General features: G+C 54.6%; 1 protein-coding gene across 1 annotated transcript in view; it reads right to left on the bottom strand.

Annotated features, from left to right (window-relative positions):
- Positions 1–20,360, bottom strand: part of PLEKHG3 (pleckstrin homology and RhoGEF domain containing G3) — a 26,910-nt gene that overhangs the window by 5,614 nt on the left and 936 nt on the right. Inside the window, exons 2-13 of the mRNA XM_077767184.1 lie at positions 9,555–9,941; positions 8,171–8,268; positions 6,934–7,003; positions 6,622–6,668; positions 6,392–6,589; positions 6,141–6,330; positions 5,485–5,577; positions 5,149–5,235; positions 4,896–4,929; positions 4,474–4,572; positions 1,081–1,119; positions 627–646 (exon numbers count right to left, since the gene is read on the bottom strand). Coding sequence (XP_077623310.1) covers positions 627–646; positions 1,081–1,119; positions 4,474–4,572; positions 4,896–4,929; positions 5,149–5,235; positions 5,485–5,577; positions 6,141–6,330; positions 6,392–6,589; positions 6,622–6,668; positions 6,934–7,003; positions 8,171–8,268; positions 9,555–9,902 — 1,323 coding nt within the window. The 5' untranslated portion in view covers positions 9,903–9,941. The remainder of the gene's footprint in view (positions 1–626; positions 647–1,080; positions 1,120–4,473; positions 4,573–4,895; positions 4,930–5,148; positions 5,236–5,484; positions 5,578–6,140; positions 6,331–6,391; positions 6,590–6,621; positions 6,669–6,933; positions 7,004–8,170; positions 8,269–9,554; positions 9,942–20,360) is intronic.

The raw sequence follows: 20,360 nt of genomic DNA on the forward strand, positions 1-20,360 counted from the left end.
TCCTCCTCCTCCTCCACCTCCTCCTCCTCCTCCTCCTCCTCTTCCTCCTCCTGCTCCGCCCGGGCAGCCCCTTCAGCCTCTGGCTGCACGCCCTGAGCACGAGGAGGCCGCCCAAAGTCCAGGAGAACGCCGGCACTGCCTGCATGCTGTTCAGAGCACAAGACCCCCTCGTGACCAGGCTCCGGGCAAGCCCCCTCCTCCGGCCAGCGGCTGAGGGTGGGGAGGCCTTACCCAGAGAAAGCCACACCTCCACACCCAACCCCTGGTCCCCACCAGGGCCCAGTGAGGATGGGGGTGGGGGTCCTCAGGGTGGGAAGCCGGAACCTGGGAGAGCTGGGGCTGGAGCCTGGTCAGGAACTCAAGACCCAGAGAGAGAAAACAGAGAAGGCCCAGGCCGGACGGCCACCAGGGTACCGTTCCAGGGAAAGGGTACAGAAGGGCCCCCAGGGCAAGGTCCAAGGCTTATTCATCTCTGTGATTCTTAAGACAGAGGCCAGCACACAGTAGGTGCCTGCTAGGGATTTGTGGACTGCACGAAGACCGTGAGGGCTGAAGAGGTGGGGGCGCTGACCTGGCAGCCCCACCCCCCTCCATCAGGCCCGTCCTGTCTGCCCAAATGGCCTTACCTTCATTCCCGCTGTTCTGCCTGCTGCCACCACAGGGTCCCAGCACACACGCAGGGGTGAGGGGAGAAGAGATCAGTAAGCAAGAGTGCCTCTTTACAGAAGCCAGGAGCCCCCCGGGGCAGGGCTCGCACTCCCAGAACCCTCACCCGGTCTCTCCTGGGCTTTCAGAGGAATGACTGACAGAGCAGAGGCCCTGGGAGAGGCAGAGCAGCACAGGTCTATGCGTGTCTCTCTCACTCCTGCTGTTCCCCGAGGATAGCATGCAAGGGGCGTGTGTGGAGGGAAAACTCAAGCCCCATCCCAGACAGCAAGGGAGGAGGCCCACCTCCAGGGAGGAAGAGAGGCAGTGTCCCCTCTAAACTGTCCTCAACACCCCCACCCAGAAGGCTACCTGTGTCACCTCCCTGCCCCTATGCTAGAGCTTGACAGGAAGGCCTGGCCGTGCCGCACTCACCTTTCTCGCTGAGTTGCCTAAGCTGGTGTCTGGTGGGCTCTGAGAAGGAAAGCAGAGAGTCAGTGCAGGCCTGGAAGGAGCCGTGCCAGACCCGGTCCCCTGCTCACAGCGCCGCTGCCACCACCAGCTCAGAGGCCCCTCCAGCTCGGCCGCCCCCAGCCCTAGGGCTCCGTACCTGCCATGCGGCGAGGCAGGGCCCAGGCCACCCCCGGCCAGCACCCCGGGGACCTCCGCTATCACTGCCAGCCCCCAGGAGCAGCTCTGCCCACAACTGCTGCGTTAGTGCACCTGGCCCAGGGCCTTCAGTTCCCGGGCCGTGGCCCCATGCCACCTCCTTCAGACCAACCAGCCGCATCTCTGGAGATCCTTGGCTCTACCTCAAGCCCCACCCTCCCTGCGAGAAGCACCTCAGCGCCTTAGCTACACCCGAGGCCAAGCCCCTCGCAGCACCCCTGGCTGGAAAGCAGAGGTCGCACCCGACTTCCTACGGCCCTTAAGGCCTGGCTCCATGAAGCCTCGCTGCCTGCTGGGGAGTGTTGCCCGGCCGAACAGGGGCTGCCCAGGCTCTGGGAACAAGATACGAGACACACCCATTAGGCCGATGGTGTCAGCACCCTGGACCCCAGCCCTTCTGGGAACAGACCTGAGACGGGCAGGCAGGGAGAAGAAGACATGTGTCGAGGGACATCTGCACAGAGACTTCACCTTAACCCATCCTGTTCTTGCCCTACTGGTGTTAACTGGGAAGCCCGCTATAAACTTGGGAGGCAGGAGGAAAGTCTACCGAGGCCTTCCGGCTGTTCCTGAGCATGGGGGAGCATGCTGAAGACGNATCTTAAAGCTTGTAATCGAGAAGATGTCAGAGGTGATGAGCAGTGACAGCAGCACCTTCCGTACACAGAGTGCTTCCCTGCCCGGCTCAGCAACCTGGGAGGAGGCCACCCGGAGGCAGACAGAGCAGGTGGCTCCAAGCTTCGCTGCAGTGCTCACACAGGGCCCATGTCTCCCTCTCAGCAACTTCCTGGCCCTTTTTTTTAAACACATTTTTTAATGATTCTTTTTTTTATAATGTTTATTTATTTTTGAGACAGAGCTTGAGGCAGGGAGGGGCAGACAGAGGAGGAGACACAGAATCTGAAGAAAGGCTCCTGGCTCTGAGCTGTCGGCACAGAGCCCAATGCAGGGCTCGAACCCACGAACCTTGAGATCACGACCTGAGCTGAAGTCCGACGCTTAACCAACTGAGCCACCCAGGCGCCCCCTTTTTTAACACTTTTCTTAAAGTAACCTCTACACCCATCGTGCCTGGATGGCTCAGTCGGTTTAGCAACCGACTCTTGATTTCGGCTCAGGTCATGATCTCATAGTTTAGGAGTTCGAGCCCAATATGGGGCTCANACGCATGCTTTCTCTCTCCCCCTCAAAATAAATAAACTCAAAAAAAATTTTGTTTTAATAAGAAATTAAAAAGTAAAGTACTCTCTACACCCAACATGGGGCTCAAACTCCCGAGATCGAGGGTCACATGCTCCACCGACTGAGACGGCCAGGAGCCCCTTGCCGGCCTGTCTTTACCCACACCACTTACAAGTGCAGTCAACTGATTTCAAACAACACAAGCGGGGGAGAAGAGCCGGTATAGGTGAGCACACTGCAACACACTAGAACCAACGCTCCGGGGTCAGGACGGACACACGGCAAATGCCACTGCCCTAGAGGTTCACACACCGCAGCAATGCTGTCCCTCCGACTCCAGAAAAGTTCAACTATGGTCAGCATCCTCTACCCTAAAAGGCTCAAGAGCAGGAAGCATGTTTTAGAAAGAGGTTTGTGTCAGGGCGCCTGAGTGGCTCAGTCACTTAAGTGTATGACTTCGGCTCCTGTCACAATCCCACTGTTTGTGCCCCACGTCGGGCTGTGTGCTGACAGCTCAGGGCCTGGAGCCTGCTTCAGCTTCTGTGTCTCCCTCTCTTGCTCTGACCCTCCCCTGCTTGCACCCTGTCTCTGTCTCTCTCTCTCAAAAATAAACATTAAAAAAAATTTTTTTTAAAAGAAAGATGTTTGCTTCATAATGGTTAAAATGAAAGCATGAAAACAAGTAAACAGAATGCAACTCTGCAGTGTTCACGGGCAAAAGTCTTGGTCATGTGGAAACTTAGCTCTAAAACAGCCCATTTCCCGAATGCCTTGAGAGCTACAGTTTGGATGCTGATGTTACAAAAGACAGTACTGCTGTTTGAACCACCACCACCATCACCACCTCCTTGTGCCAGAAACTTCCAGTTCAAAGCCATGGCAGGTTAAAGGGGAACGCTAGAAGGGCAGAAAGAACGTTACAGAAAAAAGGAAAACAAAAAGGGTCAGAAATGTATGAAGTAACATCCCCAATTTGGGGCTTTTAACAATACGACATCATTAAAACTTTTGCAACCATAGCAAATTTGCCTAGGGTTTAAGATCCACCGGGAGGAATACGTAACCAAACAAAATCACAAAAGCTCTCCAGAGACCGCTTGGCTCCCCATCTTCCAGAAAACCAAAGCCCACGTGTCAATCCACATAGTTGTTCAGGGGACCCGTGGTCACAGCCAGTCAAAGCCCAGGGCACCACAGAGCTCCAAGCCAGGACAGTGCTGCCAGTACTCTCGAATCTTCTCTCCAGGGGTTTCTGAGACATTTCTCCTTCAACTCTCGCCTTGTCTACATCTGGTAGTTACCAGCTGAAGCTAAATCTGTCCCTGGGCCTCGGACTGAAGAGTGGAGTACAAACTGACAGACAGACGTAGAAAACACACACACACTTATCACCCCCCAAGCTAAGAATGAAAGCAAGGCTTTCTCTTTTTCAACAGACGATTCATTCCAATAAATCCAAGTACATAGTGGCAAGCCCAGTCATGGAAGAAAACCCAGCAGAGGAAAACTGAACTTTTCCCTGAGACTCAAAGTAAATATTTCCTGTCTGGATTTGGTGCCACTGGATGTCTAACTTGTTTTCCCTCGTCCTGCCTCTGCTCCACTCTGCTCCAGAACCAGGCTGGGGAGCACCCATGACGTCTGAGCATCACTCCTGGCCAAGCCCCAGGACTCTGAGCGGCAGAAAAGCAAAGGTTCGGTCGCAGGAAAGCTGACGGACACAGAGGCCTGAGTAAGCAAGCACTCCGGGCGCACTGGAAAACGTGGGCAGCCTGGGTAAAAGGCCTGAGTAAACAAGCACTCCTGGTGTGCAAGAAGGGCCCGAAGCAGGAGCACTGGGAAGGGGCGCTCCACACGTGCCCAGCGACCCTCCCTCCTGCCCTTTCCCAAGATGTCCGGAGACGTGACAGCCAGCCCCAGTGCCGCTGCCGAGACAGTCCCCCACCCCCGGTCCTGCCCACACAGCCCTTCCCTTACCAGACTGCCGGCGCCCCTGACGCACATGCGTGGACACTTCGTCCTGGGAGGACCAAGCCTTCTTCAGGCGCTCTGGGCTGCAGCGGTACCGGCTGGGGTCTGCACACGACATTCACAATCAGCCTTGGCCCAGACTCTGACCACACCTCTGCTGCCCACCCCAGCTCCAGGCGCCAGAAGCCTCCAGAGCTCCCTCCTCTTCCGTCTTCCATCCAGGAATGTGAGGCACTGGGAGTCGCACCTGCCAGCAGGACCGTGCCCCTGACCTTGCAGCAGACCCCTAGCCTTTGCCAAAAGGAGCTTCCCCTTCCCATCCTCCCCGGTCCCTGCAATGTAAGCAGCAGGCAGAACTTCCCCAGGATGCAACATGACCTAGAGATGTGCACAATTAGGGGCAAAGCAGGCAGAGAGGGTGCACTTACAGTAGGAGTCCATTTCCAAGATGGCCTCCTTGGCCTGGAAGGAAAGGAAACATACCCCGTTACCACCTCACTTGTGTGCCGTGCCTCCCTTGGTCCCCGGCTCGGCTCTTACTGCCCTGGGACACCCACAGTGTGATGCTGAGGCCGATGGCATAGTCTGATCCCCACTGTCGAGTGGAGCCCCTGGCACTGGCTGAGGACTGCCTCTCCATGCACCCCATCGGAGGAGGTGGGGTACCCCCCAGGAACTCGCCTTCTGGGGGATAGTGGTGTGGTGGTTCTCCAGGATGAGCCTCTTGATGTGGTGCGTCCAGCTCCGTTTCTCCTCCACTGTCTTGGCCTGGAAGGACCGAGGAAGACGGAGCCAGGCGTTACTGTCACCGCCTGAAGCCATCCACTGTAGGCCACACCTGTCAAGGGGGCAGCGGCAGAAAGATGGCCTGTGCTGGGCCTCCGCGAGGTTATCGTAACTCCTCAGCATGAGCCTGAGAGATGGCCACAATGATCCCTGCCTTCCGGAGAGGGACACCGAGGCCCAGAGCTAATTGAGCCGAGAGGGCAGCTCTGTCCCCGGCCTCCCAGCCCTCACCTGGATGTTGTACTGCTGCTTGCTGTGCTTGTAGTGGGTGACGGTGAAGCACAGGGAGTCTCTGGTGCTTTCAATCAGCATCAGGGAAGAGCACTGGGGCAGAGGGAGAGTACAGTCAATCACAAGAAGCGATATTGGGGGGTGGAGTGACCTGGGGGCCCAGCCCCTTGAGACCATCTGGGGAGGCAGGGAGAGTAATCTCAGAGAGACAGAGCTACATCCACACCAACCCAGAGCCCATGAAGAGGTCAAGAAATGCAGCCTGGGGGTGCCTGGCTGGCTCAGTTAGTAGAGCATGTGACTCTTAATCTTGGGGTTCTAAGTTCGAGCCCCACACTGGGTGGAGAGATTACTTCAAAATAAAATCGTTTTTAATTAATTTATTTTTATTTTAAGAGAGAGAAAGAACAGAGGGAGAAGGAGAGAGAATCCCAAGCAGGCTCCACGCCCAGTGCAGAGCCTAACTCTGGGCTCGATCCCATGACCCTGGGATCACGACCTGGGCCAAAATCAAGAGTCTAACACTCAACTGACTGAGCTACCCAGGCACCCCAAAAATAAAATCTTTAAATAAAAAGGTGTGGAGACTGGCCCACTAAAATGGGGGAGGTGGAGAAGGGGGGATGGGGCAGAGAACATGACAGCAGCCTGGTTACCGGGATGTGACTCTTGTAAACAAAGTGATCTCCTCGCTTCTTGGTGATGAGCAGTGCTTTGTCAAAGAGGAAGAAGGTCCTCTCATTGCGCACACGGTGCACGCGGAACGTGCCCTCCAGGACGAGCTCCCCATAGACGGTCAGGTCTGGTCCCTTCCAATTGATGAGCAACGACTGAATCTCCTGCAGCAGAGAAGCCGGGAGCTCCAGAGTCAGGGTGCCTCAGAAACTCCCGCAGACACAGCCACCACCTGTACNCATGCTCATGCCTCCTCTTCATGTCATTGATGTACCAGGCCACGCAGGTCATGGTGTCAATGGCATCCTCCACCACCTCAAAGCCGTCTTCTTCTTCGTCAAAATGTTTGGCAATTTCCTGTGTGGGAGACAGATGGGAGACAGGCGCTGGNCTAGATGGGGGCATGTGGTGCTCCAGGCCCACCAAGTAACTCTACTCCCCCTCTCCACCCCAATTACTCACTTGGGGTAGTTGTTGCAATACTGGGTGTAGATATCAAACTCCTGGCTCTAAGAAGAGAACAAAGATGGTGACTTCTGGGAGGTGGCAAACTTGGGTGTACCAAACACGTGGCCCTGACCCCCCGAGTCCACTCTGCCCCCTTTCCCCGAACACCTGCAGATCCACCTTGTACCCATCTCTCTGGGATGCCCCCTCCACCTACAGCCCCTGGCTCCACCCCAGAATGCCTTCCCAGCTGAGGCAGGGCACCTGGCAGAAGCCTCTGAGTCCCCAGCAAGGTGGCACAAGAGGCAAGGACTCAGCCCTTCTTACCCTTTCCACAAAGCAGCTGGCCACAGCCACGGGGTCGCTATTGCAGCCATCCAGGTCTCGGAGTAGCTGGCTGGGGGCGGGGGGAGTGGTCATCAGACCCCAAACAGCTCACAGCCTCCACGGCCACCAACAAATCCCCTCCCCAACCTCCTGGCTCCCAGATACACAGACAGCCCTGGTGTCACACCAAAGAGTCAGGGCTTCCCCCCTCCCCCACCCAGAGTGAGCCCCACACAGGCCAGCAACCAGAGAGTATTCAGCACTGCCGCAAAGATGGGGAGCAAAGGAGCCCCACATGCTCAGCAAGCAAGAGAAAGGGGACACGGGTACCCACCTCTGGAGGAGAGACAGCTCCTCTGCAAGCAGAAGGAGTCAAACACACAAAGGCAGAGATTAAAGGGGCAGGAAGAAGAGGGCTGGGACTCCCAAAGGAAGCAAAGCCCCTCCCACCCTGCTCCATGCAAACAGATGCAGAAAAGGGTGCATCTGACCTTGGATGGGGTGCTATGGGAAACCCTAACAAACAATGCTCCCTTGTGGCCTCCCCCCATGCGTCTCTCTTCCCAACCCCCACCAGCACCCGGCCCAGCCCCCTGCACCTGCCCTCCGGGCCTTCTGAAGCTTGCGCGGGCCGAAGTCCCTCAGCCCATCTCAGAGAGCCTGTAAGTTCCTTGTGTCCTATCAATGCTGTCCCCCCTGGCACTCTCCTCCGACCAGTGCCCTTGCCTTGCTTGCCCTGGGGGATCTGTGGGCCCAGGCAACACACGCCAGATCCTCAAGGGGCCCCTTTGCCCTGAAGCAGCCTCTCGCCAGGCCCCACTCAGCCTTCCCTTTTGCCTGGTCTGTTCATTCACCTGATGGGTCAGGCCAGCTCCAGGGAGCCCCAATTTCCCATGTGGTCAGTGGGAATGTGCAAGAAGGGGAGAAAGATGGAAGAGACAAGGGGGGCACAGAGGGACAGAGAGAAGAGCATTACATGCCAGAGTCCAGCCATTCCCTGAGGGGTGTGCTGGCCCCGGCTGGACCTAACATGTGCATGGCCCCAGATGGTCTCCCCTGCCTGACAGGAAGCACATCAGCCGCAGGGCACGTGATCCCACACCCCCTCTCTCCTACAGGGAGCTAATTATAGTGCCATTACCCACCCACGGTCAGCGATCAGCACCCCAGCCCACATGTCACATCCTGAGACGGGCCTCACAGGCAGAACACAGTGCGTGTCAGGCCCACTCCATACCTGTTCAGTGCATAGATGTTTTCTATGTTCCCAAAGAGGGCGCTGACTTGTTCTGGCTGCAGCAGCCCAGGCGTGTCAATGATCTTCAAGAGGTAGTCCTGCGTGGAGGGAGGCATCAGAGCCCGCCCCCGCGCAGTCCCATCCCCCACCTCCTCCAGCCACACCTCATTTCTGTACTGCATTTACAACTACAGCGTGACTTTGCAGATATGGCCCACCATACCGGGCTGCACCGTTCCCCACCCCGCAATTAATCTCCATTCAGAACCTCAGAAATTGGGTCTTTGCAGATGTAACAAGTCAAGGATCTCAGGACGATATCCTACTGGATTTAGGTTGGGCACTAACTCCAACGACTGGTGTCCTTACAAGAGGAAACGACACAGAGGGGCGCCTGGGTGGCTCAGTCGGTTAAGTGTCCGACTTCAGCTCAGGCCATGATCTCATGGTTCGTGGGTTTGAGCCCTGCGTCGGGCTCTGTGCTGACAGCCCGCTCAGAGCCTTGAGCCTGTTTCAGATTCTGTGTCTCCCTCTCTCTCTGACCCTCCCCTGCTCACACTATCTCTCTCTCAGAAATAAATTTAAAAAACATTAAAAAGAAAAAAAAAGAAGAAGAAGAAGAAGAAACGACATGGAGAAGGTGGCGAGAGGAAGGTGGAGGCAGAGGTGAGGATAATACAACAACAGGCCGAGAACACCAAAGCTGGCAGCGACCACCTGGCAGAGGCCGGGAGACGGGCACGGAAGGCACTCTGCCTCCTAAACCAAGACAGACTACACGTTTACATTTTACCCACACAATTACGGCAGCCCTAACACACCCCAAACACACAGCTCCCTCCACAGCGAGCAGACGGCTTTCTCAGCGGCAGCCACGCGGCCACTTTCCCGTGTGTCCACAGTGTGAAACGCTTCACCAACATGGCCCTGCGAGGTGGGTGCGTCTTCATGTCTCAGGTGAGGGACCTGAGGCTCAGGGGCTGACGCAGGTGCCTGAGACCCCATAGCCAGGCAAGGACAGAGCAGGGATCTGGGCACAGGCGAGCAACGTCCAGGCCAGTGTCCTCACGGTGCTCAGGGTCCATGAGCACAGCAGTCCCCGCCCCTCCCCACCAACCGTGCCTGCCCCCTAAGGGCCTGCGGGAGGTTCTGTGGGCCGGCCACTGATGTGACCCAAAGTTGTAAGGCAGTGGGAGCAGTCAGAGCTCCCCAGGGCAGGACACCTGAGGCCTCCTACCACTCCATGGGAAGCAGGTCTTCTGGAACAAACTGTCAGGGAGAAGTTCCCTTCCATGGGTGGATGCAGGTTTACAAGAGGGTGGGCCACCAGGTGCCAGAGGCCGGCCCCCCTCCCAACCTCAGCCCCTCGGGTGGCAGCCCTCACCTCCACGATGCTGCGCAGGTCCTGCACGTACATCCGCTCCGTCTCCACGATTTCCCGCACCACTCGGCCCAGGTAGCTGAGCTTGTGCGCCGGGGCTGCTGCGGCCCGGCTGCCAAACGGGGACAGGGGCCCCCTCACGCTCAGCCAGCCGCTGGAGTTGGGGTTGCCGGTGGAGGGGTGCCGGCCACGGGGGGAGCCTGCCCCGTTCTCAGCCGAGGCCTCGGAGACGCTGGGCTCCTCCATGGCACCGCGGCTGTCACGGGACGAACCCGACGAGGAGGTGGTGGAGGTGAGGCTCACCGGCCGCCCCTGGCTGCCGTCTTGGCGGAGGGAAGCAGACACAGGCATGCTGGCATCGCTGCCTGGCGAGGGCACTCCGGGGAGGTTCTGGGCAGGACAGACAAAGAATTCAATCTCGGGACCTTCCCAGAAACAGAAAGCGTGGCTGCTGGGGGAGGAGGGAATGGGGAGTTAGTATTTAAAGGGTCCGGAGTTTCCATTCTGCGAGGTAATCGAAGTCCTGGGGATCACGGTGGTGACAGATGAGCAACGCTGGGAACGCACTTTATGCTGCTGAAACACCACACACTTAAAAATGGCTCAAATGGAAATGTTATGTCTATGCATTCCACCAGTGTTCAAAACCACAGCTGTGAATGTGGAGGGGGTCCCTGCCCCCAGAGCCCACCAGCAGGCACAAGGAGGCCCAAGTAGCATGCCTTCCTCGTGCCAGGCTTTCCCAGGGTGAGGGGGGCAGACCACATCCAAGGACAATAAAGGGCTCAGAAACCTGAGCCCCAGGAAAGCAGGGAGGACATCTCCCACCACAGCAGCAGTCAGGGTGCCTTCTGACAGGACCCCAAGCCCGGCTCCTCTGCCCCGACAAAGCTCCCAGCCTCTCGGAACCTCAGCATCTCAGCACCCACCCGTGGGTTGTGTCAGTGAGGATGCGGCGACCTGCTGCACGTACAGGTCTGACTGCGGTGCCTGGCACGGGACAAGGGCTCCATAAACCATCTGATAATAAATAGCGGCTGTCAAAAAGCACTTCCTAAGCGCCCACTTGTTGGGGCCTGTGCTGGGGTCGCCAGCAAGGACAGGTGAAGATCTTGCTCTTAGTGGGGCACCTGGGTGGCTCAGTCGGTTAAGCGTCTGACTTCAGCTCAGGCCATGATCTCATAGTTTGTGAGTTTGAGCCCCGCGTTGGGCTCTGTGCTGACAGCTCAGAGCCTGGAGCCTGCTTCGGATTCTGTGCCTCCCTCCCTCCCTCCCTCCCTCTCTCTCTCTCTCTGCTCCTCCTCTGCTCATGCTCTGTGTCTGTCTGTCTGTCTCTCAAGAATGAATAAACATTTTTTTAAAATTTAATAAAAAATTTAAAAAAAAAAAAAAAAAGAATTTTGCTCTTACAATCTAAGACAACACACATGCCAGAGGGTAAGATTCTCCTTGGGATTACGTGTCTGGAGCACCGGCGACTTCACCCTGAACCTGAAACCTTCTGGATCCTGACAGGGAAGGAAGGCAGAGACAGTACAAAGTCTCCCCAACCCCCAGCACCTGGTGTAGGCCTTGACTCAACCCGGGACCGGAAATGCCCCAGGGCTGAGCCACCCATGAGCCTCCCTAAATTCCCTTTAGCACAGCTCCTCAGAAAGCCAGCAAGCAGGAAACTGCTCGGGGAAGGCAAACACAGCCCCGGGTGGACTTTACTCCCTGAGCAGGTGGTGCTGTTCACAGGCAGGCCAACCTGGAGCAATAAGTCTGGGAGAGGCTGCGGCCTCTGGGAAAGGGATGAACATTCCACCCAACTCCAGAAGACTGCAATTCACCAGCACCACTTTCCAGAAAGGGTATTTCATTGCTATTCCCACAGGAACAAAGTTCTAGAACATCATGGTCACTACCACTGACCCAAAGTCTTCACCTCTAGCTCTAGGGCTCAGAAATCACTAGACCGGAGCCTAGAACTCTTCACAGCTTTGAGGATCTAGAAGGTGGCCTCAGTCTGGCAGCCTTGAATTTCCCCCTGCTTTTCTGTGCCTCTGGCCTAACCTGGAACAAGTACCCCTGAGCTCCGGCGTTTGCAAATGTCCTCTTTGCCTGGTCATGATTATCTCCCTGTCTACCCCAAGTCATACCTCCCCGCAACATGTGTCACTTATACCCAATCTTCATGTTTCAGATTAGAAGCCCCTTTCTAGAAACCTCCCCAGAATACAAACCTGGAGCCCCCTTCTACCTACTCCTACAGTGCCCCAGGATTACCCCTACACTCCCCGTGTGACTGTGACTAGTGTAAGATGCCCTGCCCCAGAAAGGGACCTAAGCTCAGCGGCCTTAGAGGTGATCTGGCAAATGGATGATGGTGAACAAACCATGCTTCTCCTGAGCCAAAAGTCAAGAGCCCAGCAAGGACCCTCTCCAGCACAGTCCTTTGCCACTTTAGGTCTCAGCCTGGGCAGAGAGAGGGCTGTCACCTCCTCATCCATCTACAGGAGCCTCTCTCATTGTGCAGATAAGGACACAGTGGTAGCGCTGAGGCCATTCCAGCCTTCCCCTTCCCTTCCAGGCGCAACAAAGGCGGATTAATTAACAAGCTCATCTTGGTGAAACTCTGAGCATCTCAGAGGAAAGCCCCCTGGGAAATGCAACATTGCTCCTTTTCCTCCCTCCTCAAAAGAGCCTTTAAAATTAACCAACTAGGCCTTTCTACAGAACCAGCCCGCAGGGTAACACTGTCATTTCAGCACAAAGAAAGACACAGATCCAAACTCCGCCCCAAGCCCTTAACCCCCAGTCCTGTGGGACTCTGGTGTCCTTTCATAGCCTGCTGCACTGTCAGGCACTGGCCCCAACTCCCCGCAGTCAGTAGCAGCTGGAACAATGGGGCAGAAACTCACGGCCTAAGGCCTTTCCCAGATCAAACCTGGGGTCAGTCAGCCCCTAAGGGGATGCTAAATGGCAAAGGCCCAGGTCCCTAATGGATTTCACATCCGGCCAGGTCAGTTTTAAAGTAGAAGTTTAGCCACAGCCCCCCTCTCCCCCACACACACCCTCTCTCAGGGAGACTAATCTCTAAGGGGTGGCTTCTAAGGGTCACTCTTTGGGGACCCCATTGCTATATGAACACAGAAACGAAAGCATCTTTTCTCCTTGGAGAAATTTCCTCTGGTTGAATGGAGTCATCTGCCTGCAAACCAAGCTCCCGTTCTCAAAGTCATGCCTGTGCCCAGGAGGCCCCTGGGGCCGAGGAGCTGAAGCTGGAGTGTTCTAAGTGCTGCGGACACAACAAGCCATCTGCACCTCCTAACGACTCTACAAGGTCGGCACCATTATCCTCCTTTTACAGACCTAGAACTTGAGGCCACAGAGGTAGCATATGGTAGCGCCTGGATTTGAACTCAGGCACACAGGCTCCAGTGTTCACATCCCCCTGCCCCGGCTGCTGCCTCCCTAATGGATTACACACAAGCCTGGGCCACAATTAGTCACAGACCTGAATGGGTTGGCTTTGCCTCAGCATAAGCTGCAGGGGGCTTATAAAGACCTGTTTTAACGCAATACTTAACAAAGGCCATGGAGGTAAAGGAATGAAAGTTAAGATTCCTTCCGGCTATTTCTAGCTATTTCTAGACAGGCTACTATGTGACCTCTGGCCCTTACCCTCCACTTGGAACAATGTGGAATACAGATTCCAAGTCAAAGGATAGCAGGTCACAGAGAGGGGGAAAGCTTGAGGTCACCGGGATCGCACTGTAATTCCTCACAGGAGAGCGGCTCTGCAGGGACCAGGAGCCCCAGGATCATGATGCTCTCAGGAGCAGGAAGCTTTCTGGAATAGAACTTAAAGACCCAAAACGGGCGGAAGACAAGCATGTGGGGCGGTGAGAGCAAACCAGGCAGAGTCCGGGGGAGCAGGGCGGAGGCACTGTTAGTAGAGCCTGAGTGCAGTCTGGTCCTAAAACCCTGATCCCAACCAGTACTGTGTGTGTGGTTTGGACTCCCAACGAGATGGCAGGGGACTGCCCACCTGCCCCTGAGCAGAGGCAAACCCTTCCTTCCTACCTCTTCCCTGAGTAGCATCCCAAATTGTTCAGATTCACCTCAAAACCAAGATTAGAACCCAGGTCTCCAAATTCATCTGGAAGACACAGTCTGCTGGGAAAGTGGGAGCCTAGAGAAGGAGGTGACAGAGAGAGAGCCGCCNNTGTCCCCCAGCCGTGACCTCTTCCCTCTCAACATGAGTCAGTCCAATCATCAATCAATGAATCAGTCATCTGGAAAAATTACCTCCAGTCCCACGCCTGTGAAGGTCCCTTAAGCCTTTCTTTTTGATGAACCCAAGAAGTGGCTCAGACATACATTTTGGGGAGGGAGAGGCAGAGGCAGGAGAGGAATGGAGATTTGTGCCATTTTTTTTCTTTTTTTTTTTTTAACTTTCTTTAAATTTAAACACAATCCACACCCTTCCTCCACCCACAACTCTCCAGGTTATCAACTCCACCCGCTGAAGACCTTCCGCAGGTGGGGAGGCAGGCTGCAGCAGGCCCCTAGGATTCCCAGCACTGCTGACTGGGGTCAAGTCCCACATCTTCTCCTCCTCTCTAGGCTTCAGAACCATGCCCCCAGCCTAACCCACTCCCCTGCCTCCAAAGAAAAAAAAATGACAAAACTCACAATTAGCCCCCATGTTCTGCCCTCANTTTCTGGTCCTGGGGAACCCCCAGGACCCAGCAACATTCTCTCTGGCTCTCCCTCCTTGGCCAGCAGGCTGAGGAGAAGGCCGGAGAGGGAGAGGGGCACCCACTGACAGCCCTCCGTGCGAGCCAGCTCTGGAGATGCCCCAGAAAACATTTTGCCTCAAACAGGCAGGGCCCAGGGGCGGAGGAGGCTGATGTCATCCTTTCACCTGCCGCCCTTCACCCCACACCCAAGAAGCGGAAGCCTGACACACCTGCCCTAGAGGCGGGCAGGAAAGGAGCAAGGGGCTCCCCCAAAGGCAACTGCTCCCAAATGCCCAGGCCCTGCACACGCACCTCCCCAGGGGCTTCCTTCATCTCTCAACGACACCTCCTATACACCCCAAAGGCTCTCAGAACCTGCCAGATGCCTTTGACCTTCCTCAGAACAATCCCCCAACTCCCCTGTCAGGAGCTCCTCAGAGAAGGTACCAGAAGGATGCAACAGAGAATAGATAAGGCTTCTCCAGACACACACAGCAGGAGCAAGGTGAACCTCCTCAGAGATCTCCAACAGGTGCTGAGCTCGCTCAGTAGTGCTGTCACCCACAGCTCCATGCCCGACTCTTCCTGTCTCTTCTTGCCGCTCCCCCTCGGCCACGCCAGTGGGAGGACACCTTTCACCACAGCCCTAGAGTCTTTCCCAAGGACAGGAGGATCCCTGAGAGGGTCTGGCTCCTTGCCGCTTTCCAGAGCAGCTTCCTTACTCGGGCCCCTCCCAGCCCTCCCCGGAAACTCAGGGGCCCAAAGCACTCTAAGACAAGGGAAGGCTCCCTGGGGAGTGACCGTGTTCGATGTGTTCAATGTGAGCAACGTGACTGTCACAGTGGCCATGCAAACAGAGTGAGCAGGGTTTCTGGGTCACAAGCCCAGGCCAGCTGGCTCAAATTCGTTTCCCCTCATGAATTTTATTTTCCCTGGTGAATTCCTTTTCCCACCACCCCAGAACAGCAGGGGCCACCAAGTGTGGCTGAGTCCTTAAAGCAGGACTTCAGTTCCTGGGAAGGAAAGGGATTGTGGCTGCCAATGGAGCCCTCCCGCCTGAATTCTGGGAAGTCTGGGCCTACAGACTGAAATCCAGAAAACTCCCAGCCTGGCCTTGGAAGGGAAAGAGAAAGCCCTGGGCATCTGTCTCAGAGGGAAGACCACACCTCACTGTCCCCACCACCCCACAACCCCAACATTTGCTCATGCTGTTTCCCATACCTGATATTATGTCCCAGACCCTCTCCCCCTACACAAATTCAGTCAAATCACCTCCTTCAGAAAGGCCTCCTCAACCACTCATTCAACCCAGCCCATTCAACACACACACACTGTAGGTTGTGCCCCGCTTCAAAGAATATCCACATCCTAATCGTTGGATATAAGGAACGTACAGATGTTGCTTTATACAGCATAAGAGACTTTGCAGACGTGATCGAGTTGAAGCTCTTGGGATGGGGACATTTCCCCAGGCTGCCGGAGTGGGCCTGACCACAGGGGTCCTTACAGGAGGAATGCAGAAGGAGTCAGAAGTTGATGTGACAAGAAAAGCAGAGGGACAGACAGAAAGAGGCTGGAAGATGCCAGGCTGCCTGCTTTGCAGACAGAGGAAAGGAGCCACAAGCCAAAGGATGGAGGCAGCCTCGGGAGGCTGGAAAGGGTGAGGAGACCGTTCCTCCCCTACAGTCTCCAGAAGGACACAGCTGTGGGCCCAGATTCAGTTCTGACCTCCGGTGCTGTAAGGTAATAAATGCATGTTGTTTAAGCAACTAAGTTTGTGGGGTTTGTTAGAGCAGCCATAGGACACTAATATACAGACACTTCTTTAACTCCAATGACCCTGAGTATCACTTAAGTACGGTCCTTGGGGGTCCGTATGTGCATGCTTTGCTGGACTAGACACGAAAACCCAGTGGGCCTGGGCCTCCTTTCCTGTACCCTTCCTTCACCCCCAGAGAGCAAGGCACATACTAGGTGCTCAATAAACACCCGCGGTGGCACCCCTCACCATTCCCACAGTAGGTGAAGGCTAAACAGGGGTCAGAACGGAGGCCTGAGCCAGCTCCTCCTAGACGAATGAGTTTCCACGTTAGTCACTGCCAGCAGGTTTCTAATCTGCCAAGAGGTACCCAGGAGCGGTGACTGCTCATTCACCCCAGCAGGCCTGTCCCACTTGGCCCCAGACAACGGACTAGAGCAGGGGCGCAGCTGTCTTGCCATCAGGCCACATATCAAGTGACCAGCCAGAAAAGAAACTGAGAGGAAGGGAAAAGTGGCCAAGGAAGCACTCTGGAATTTGAAGAAGAGACCACAATAAGGTCCCCCTACCAATATTCCAGGAAGAGCTGTCTACCCGGAAGTCTCATATACATGTACATGAAAGGCAAATGAGAGCACTAGTACTGATTAGAAATTGCTATTGCCGGGGCACCTCGGTGGCTCAGTTGGTTAAGCATCCCTGACCCTTGATTTTGGCTCAAGTCATAAGATCTCTCTCCCCCTCTCTCTGCCCCTCCCCCACTCACATTCATACTCGTTCTCTCTCTCTCAAAATAAATAAAACTTTTTAAAAAACTGCTATTGCTCACAGCCAGGGTAGGTCAACTTGGCTCCCAGCACAGCCTGTCACCAAGGGAAATGACACAATGTCCCCAGAAGATGGAGCAGCTAAGGCTGGTACTACAAATCATGGACAGATTCAATGTCCCAGAGGCCCCACCATTCTCGTCACTAGACCAAAGAGGCTCACAGGACCTCCACTCCTTACCGGCAAAATTCAGGAACCTAGCCCTGCAAAGTTGCCACCTTGTTGTCCCTAAAGCCCCCACCCCCCAGCACCACACTGCAGGGACTGCTTGACTTGAGGCCTCCAGGCTGAGGTGGGGGGAGGGGAGGAAACTGGAACCACACCTTCTACAGTCACAGCATTTACTGTTGCATCATGTTCAAAGGCAATGGAGAACCTCAGCAGGAACCAAGTGGGAACAGAGGGGTCCCCAGCAGAGGAGAGAGAATATGCAAGCGTACGTGTGCATGGAAGTCCATGGAGCAGAGGTTACACACGCTAAATGGATTCACAGGCTTTGGAGTCAGGCAGACCTGGCCTGAAAGCCAGCCCTGTGTGGTCTTGGGCAAGCCACTTGACGGACCTCCAAGTTCCTCATCTGCAAAGTGAGAACAATAGCACCAACTTCACTGGCCACCAAGATTGAGATGATACAAATAGACCAATTCGTACACAGTAAGCCCACTATACATGGTAAGGTGGCAAGGATGGACAAATTATTATTTGTTCGACAGAAACTGGGACAAGAAATGTTTTTCCAGATTGTGCCTAAAATGTTTACCCCCATCCCAATTAATAATAAAGATAAGGGGCACCTGGTTGGCTCAGTCGGTTAAGCGTCCAACTTTGGCTCAGGTCATGATCTCACAGTTCATGGGTTCGAGCCCTGCGTCGGGCTCTGTGCTGATGGCTAGCTCGGAGCCTGGAGCCTCTTTCAGATTCTGTGTCTCCCTCTGTCTCTGACCCTCCCCTGCTCACACTGTCTCTCTCTCAGAAATAAATAAAAAAACATTTAAAAAATAATAATAATAAAGATAAAAGGGTTAAACTTGGTGAGCATGACCTAATCCTCCCCCACCAACCATTCATCATTTATAATCCCAACATCGATTTGAAACCATGATCTTATATGAGAAAATATAGAGCACTTCAGCTGGAAAGGAAAACAGTCTGATATCCATACCCAACAGAAGGGCAAACCAGAAGATGAGGTATGAGTGAGTCAGAGTCCTCTGCTGCAGCAGGCAGAGCACATTCCTCAGGGATCTACAGGGAGAGATAGCATGTGCTCCCAGGAGCTAATGATGAACAGGGCCATGGAGGGTGACCAGGCTGAGCAGGAACAGAATTTAAGGAAAAGTAAGGTAGCAAAAGCACAAGTAAGTGAGCAATAAAAATCATCCTTGACACTAGTCCCTGGGTTACTGTGTTTCTTTAGGTTTTCATTTTATTTTATTTTATTTTTGAGAGAGAGCAGGAGAGCAGGGGCTGGAGGGAGAGAGGCTGGGGGGGAGGGGGGAGTGAATCCCAAGTAGGCTCTGACTGTGAGAGCTGAGGCCAATATGGGGCTCAAACCCACAAAACGTGAGATCATGACTTGAGCCAAAGTCAAGAATTGGATGTTTAACTGACTGAGCCACCCAGGCACCACACTGGTCCTTGGGTTTTAAAGAAAAGATAAAATCCAGCTCCAAGGTGGACATAAGAAGGACATAAAGCAAAACCATAAAGTATTAGGAAAAGCCTTGCTATTCACCCATTTCCTAAATCACAAAGAAATGTCAAAGAGGGGGACAACAGCAGAAAGTGTATGAGCCCAGGGACCCCAGCCAGCACTGCTCAAACCCAGCCCTAGCTCTGCCCCCAACTAGCTGGATAGCGGCTAACGAGCAAGGCAGTGAGCAATCTATGCCACAGTACCTACCCTCTCATTTAGGGATGACAGTCCTTGCCCTTCCTAAGTCGTGAGCGTCAGAATTCACTGGGCAAGTATTTTCAAGCACTCACTCTGCACAAAGACATTGTGGCGGCCTTGTGGGAGACAGAGATGAATCACACATAGAGCCTGCTCTCAAGAGCAGATACTCTATCAAGAGAAACAAGACAAGCGCATCAATAACAAAAGGAGGCAGAGAATGGGGTCATGAGCAGCATGGGAGTTCAAGACTGCCTCCAGTTTGGGGAATTCATTCCACACTTCTGAGCGTGATGCTCGGCCCTCGGGATACTGAAATGAATAAGACACTGTCTCTGTCTTTGAGGAACCAATTCTAGAAGGAAAAACAGCCACATAAATAAGTTATCCACAAAGCAATGCCTTGAGGGCTGGTACAGAAGTACAAACACTTAAACTGTGCTAACAGAAGAGCGAATAAGTAGTGCCACCTGGGCGACCTGGGCAGCTTTAAAGGAGGGGATATTTCAGCTGAGCCTTGAATGATGAACAAGGTTTTACTTGCCAGGTGAGAAGGGACGTGAGGGCCCTGGATGCAAAGACAGCAGCATGAAAGAGTTGAGCCCCAAAGAACTGGGACAGCTCACAGCAAGGGGCCGGGCTGGCAGGAATGGGAGAGACTGTAGGCATCGGCCATGGCTCTGCGGGAAAGGACACCCATGCCTGGAAGAACATCTACCGAGACAGGTAGGGAAGGGCTCTAGGAGATGAGGTGTGAGAATGTGCCCCAGAAAGGGACAAACTGCACATGGGGAGTAGGTGTCCATATAGCCAAAGAGTGTTCAGGAAGAATCCAGAGGCCCAAGAAGGTGCTGACTGTTTGTAGGGAGCTTCAGGGAGGAGAAAGAGAGAAGGACCCAGGGAAGCATCTGCTAGAAAGAACAAGACCTGCTGCAACCCTTGTGATGGGGGCAGAAATGAGGATCCCAGTAAAGGTGAAGACACAAGCTTCGTGTAAGTTAGAAGCTTCTGGAAGCAGGAAGAGAATATCTACTCTAGAAAACTGAGAGATGGGGGCTTAACCAGAAGGGAATGTCCCATTGGGATTCCAGGCCAAAGGCTCTCTCCTGGGCTGAGGACTGGTCAGAATACATCTCACCACCTGAGGATTTTTTTTTCCCTTCCCCAAATTCTCATGTTCCCTCCCTAAGCAAATTAGAATTAGGGGGCAAGGCTGCCAACAGAGTGGCCACCCCAAATGCAACTTCCTCTCTACTCCCAAGCATGACCATCCAGACGCAGAAAAGTGTGTAAATGCGAGCAGCACCCCGCCACCCCCTTAGTGAACTGCTTCCATCCACCGAACCACTCTGGCCTTCCCCATCTCTCGGGCACTACAGCAAAAGTGCTCCAATGACCCCTCCTTCTTTGCCAGGGATGCTGATCTTGGGCCTGGTGCCTGACCCAGAGAAGTTAGGAAAGTGAATTTTCTTCTCTAAGGCAACCTGTATAGGCTCTAACAACAAGTGTCGACTTTCAAAGGCAGCCAAGGCCTTAGACAGCAAGGCCTTCCGGGACCCCTCTCCCAGAGTCCCAGAGGCCTCTTCCCACCCCCAGCACCT

Source organism: Crocuta crocuta, unplaced genomic scaffold, assembly GCF_008692635.1.
Source record: "Crocuta crocuta isolate KB4526 unplaced genomic scaffold, BGI_CrCroc_1.0 scaffold55, whole genome shotgun sequence".
Lineage (NCBI taxonomy): Eukaryota > Metazoa > Chordata > Mammalia > Carnivora > Hyaenidae > Crocuta > Crocuta crocuta.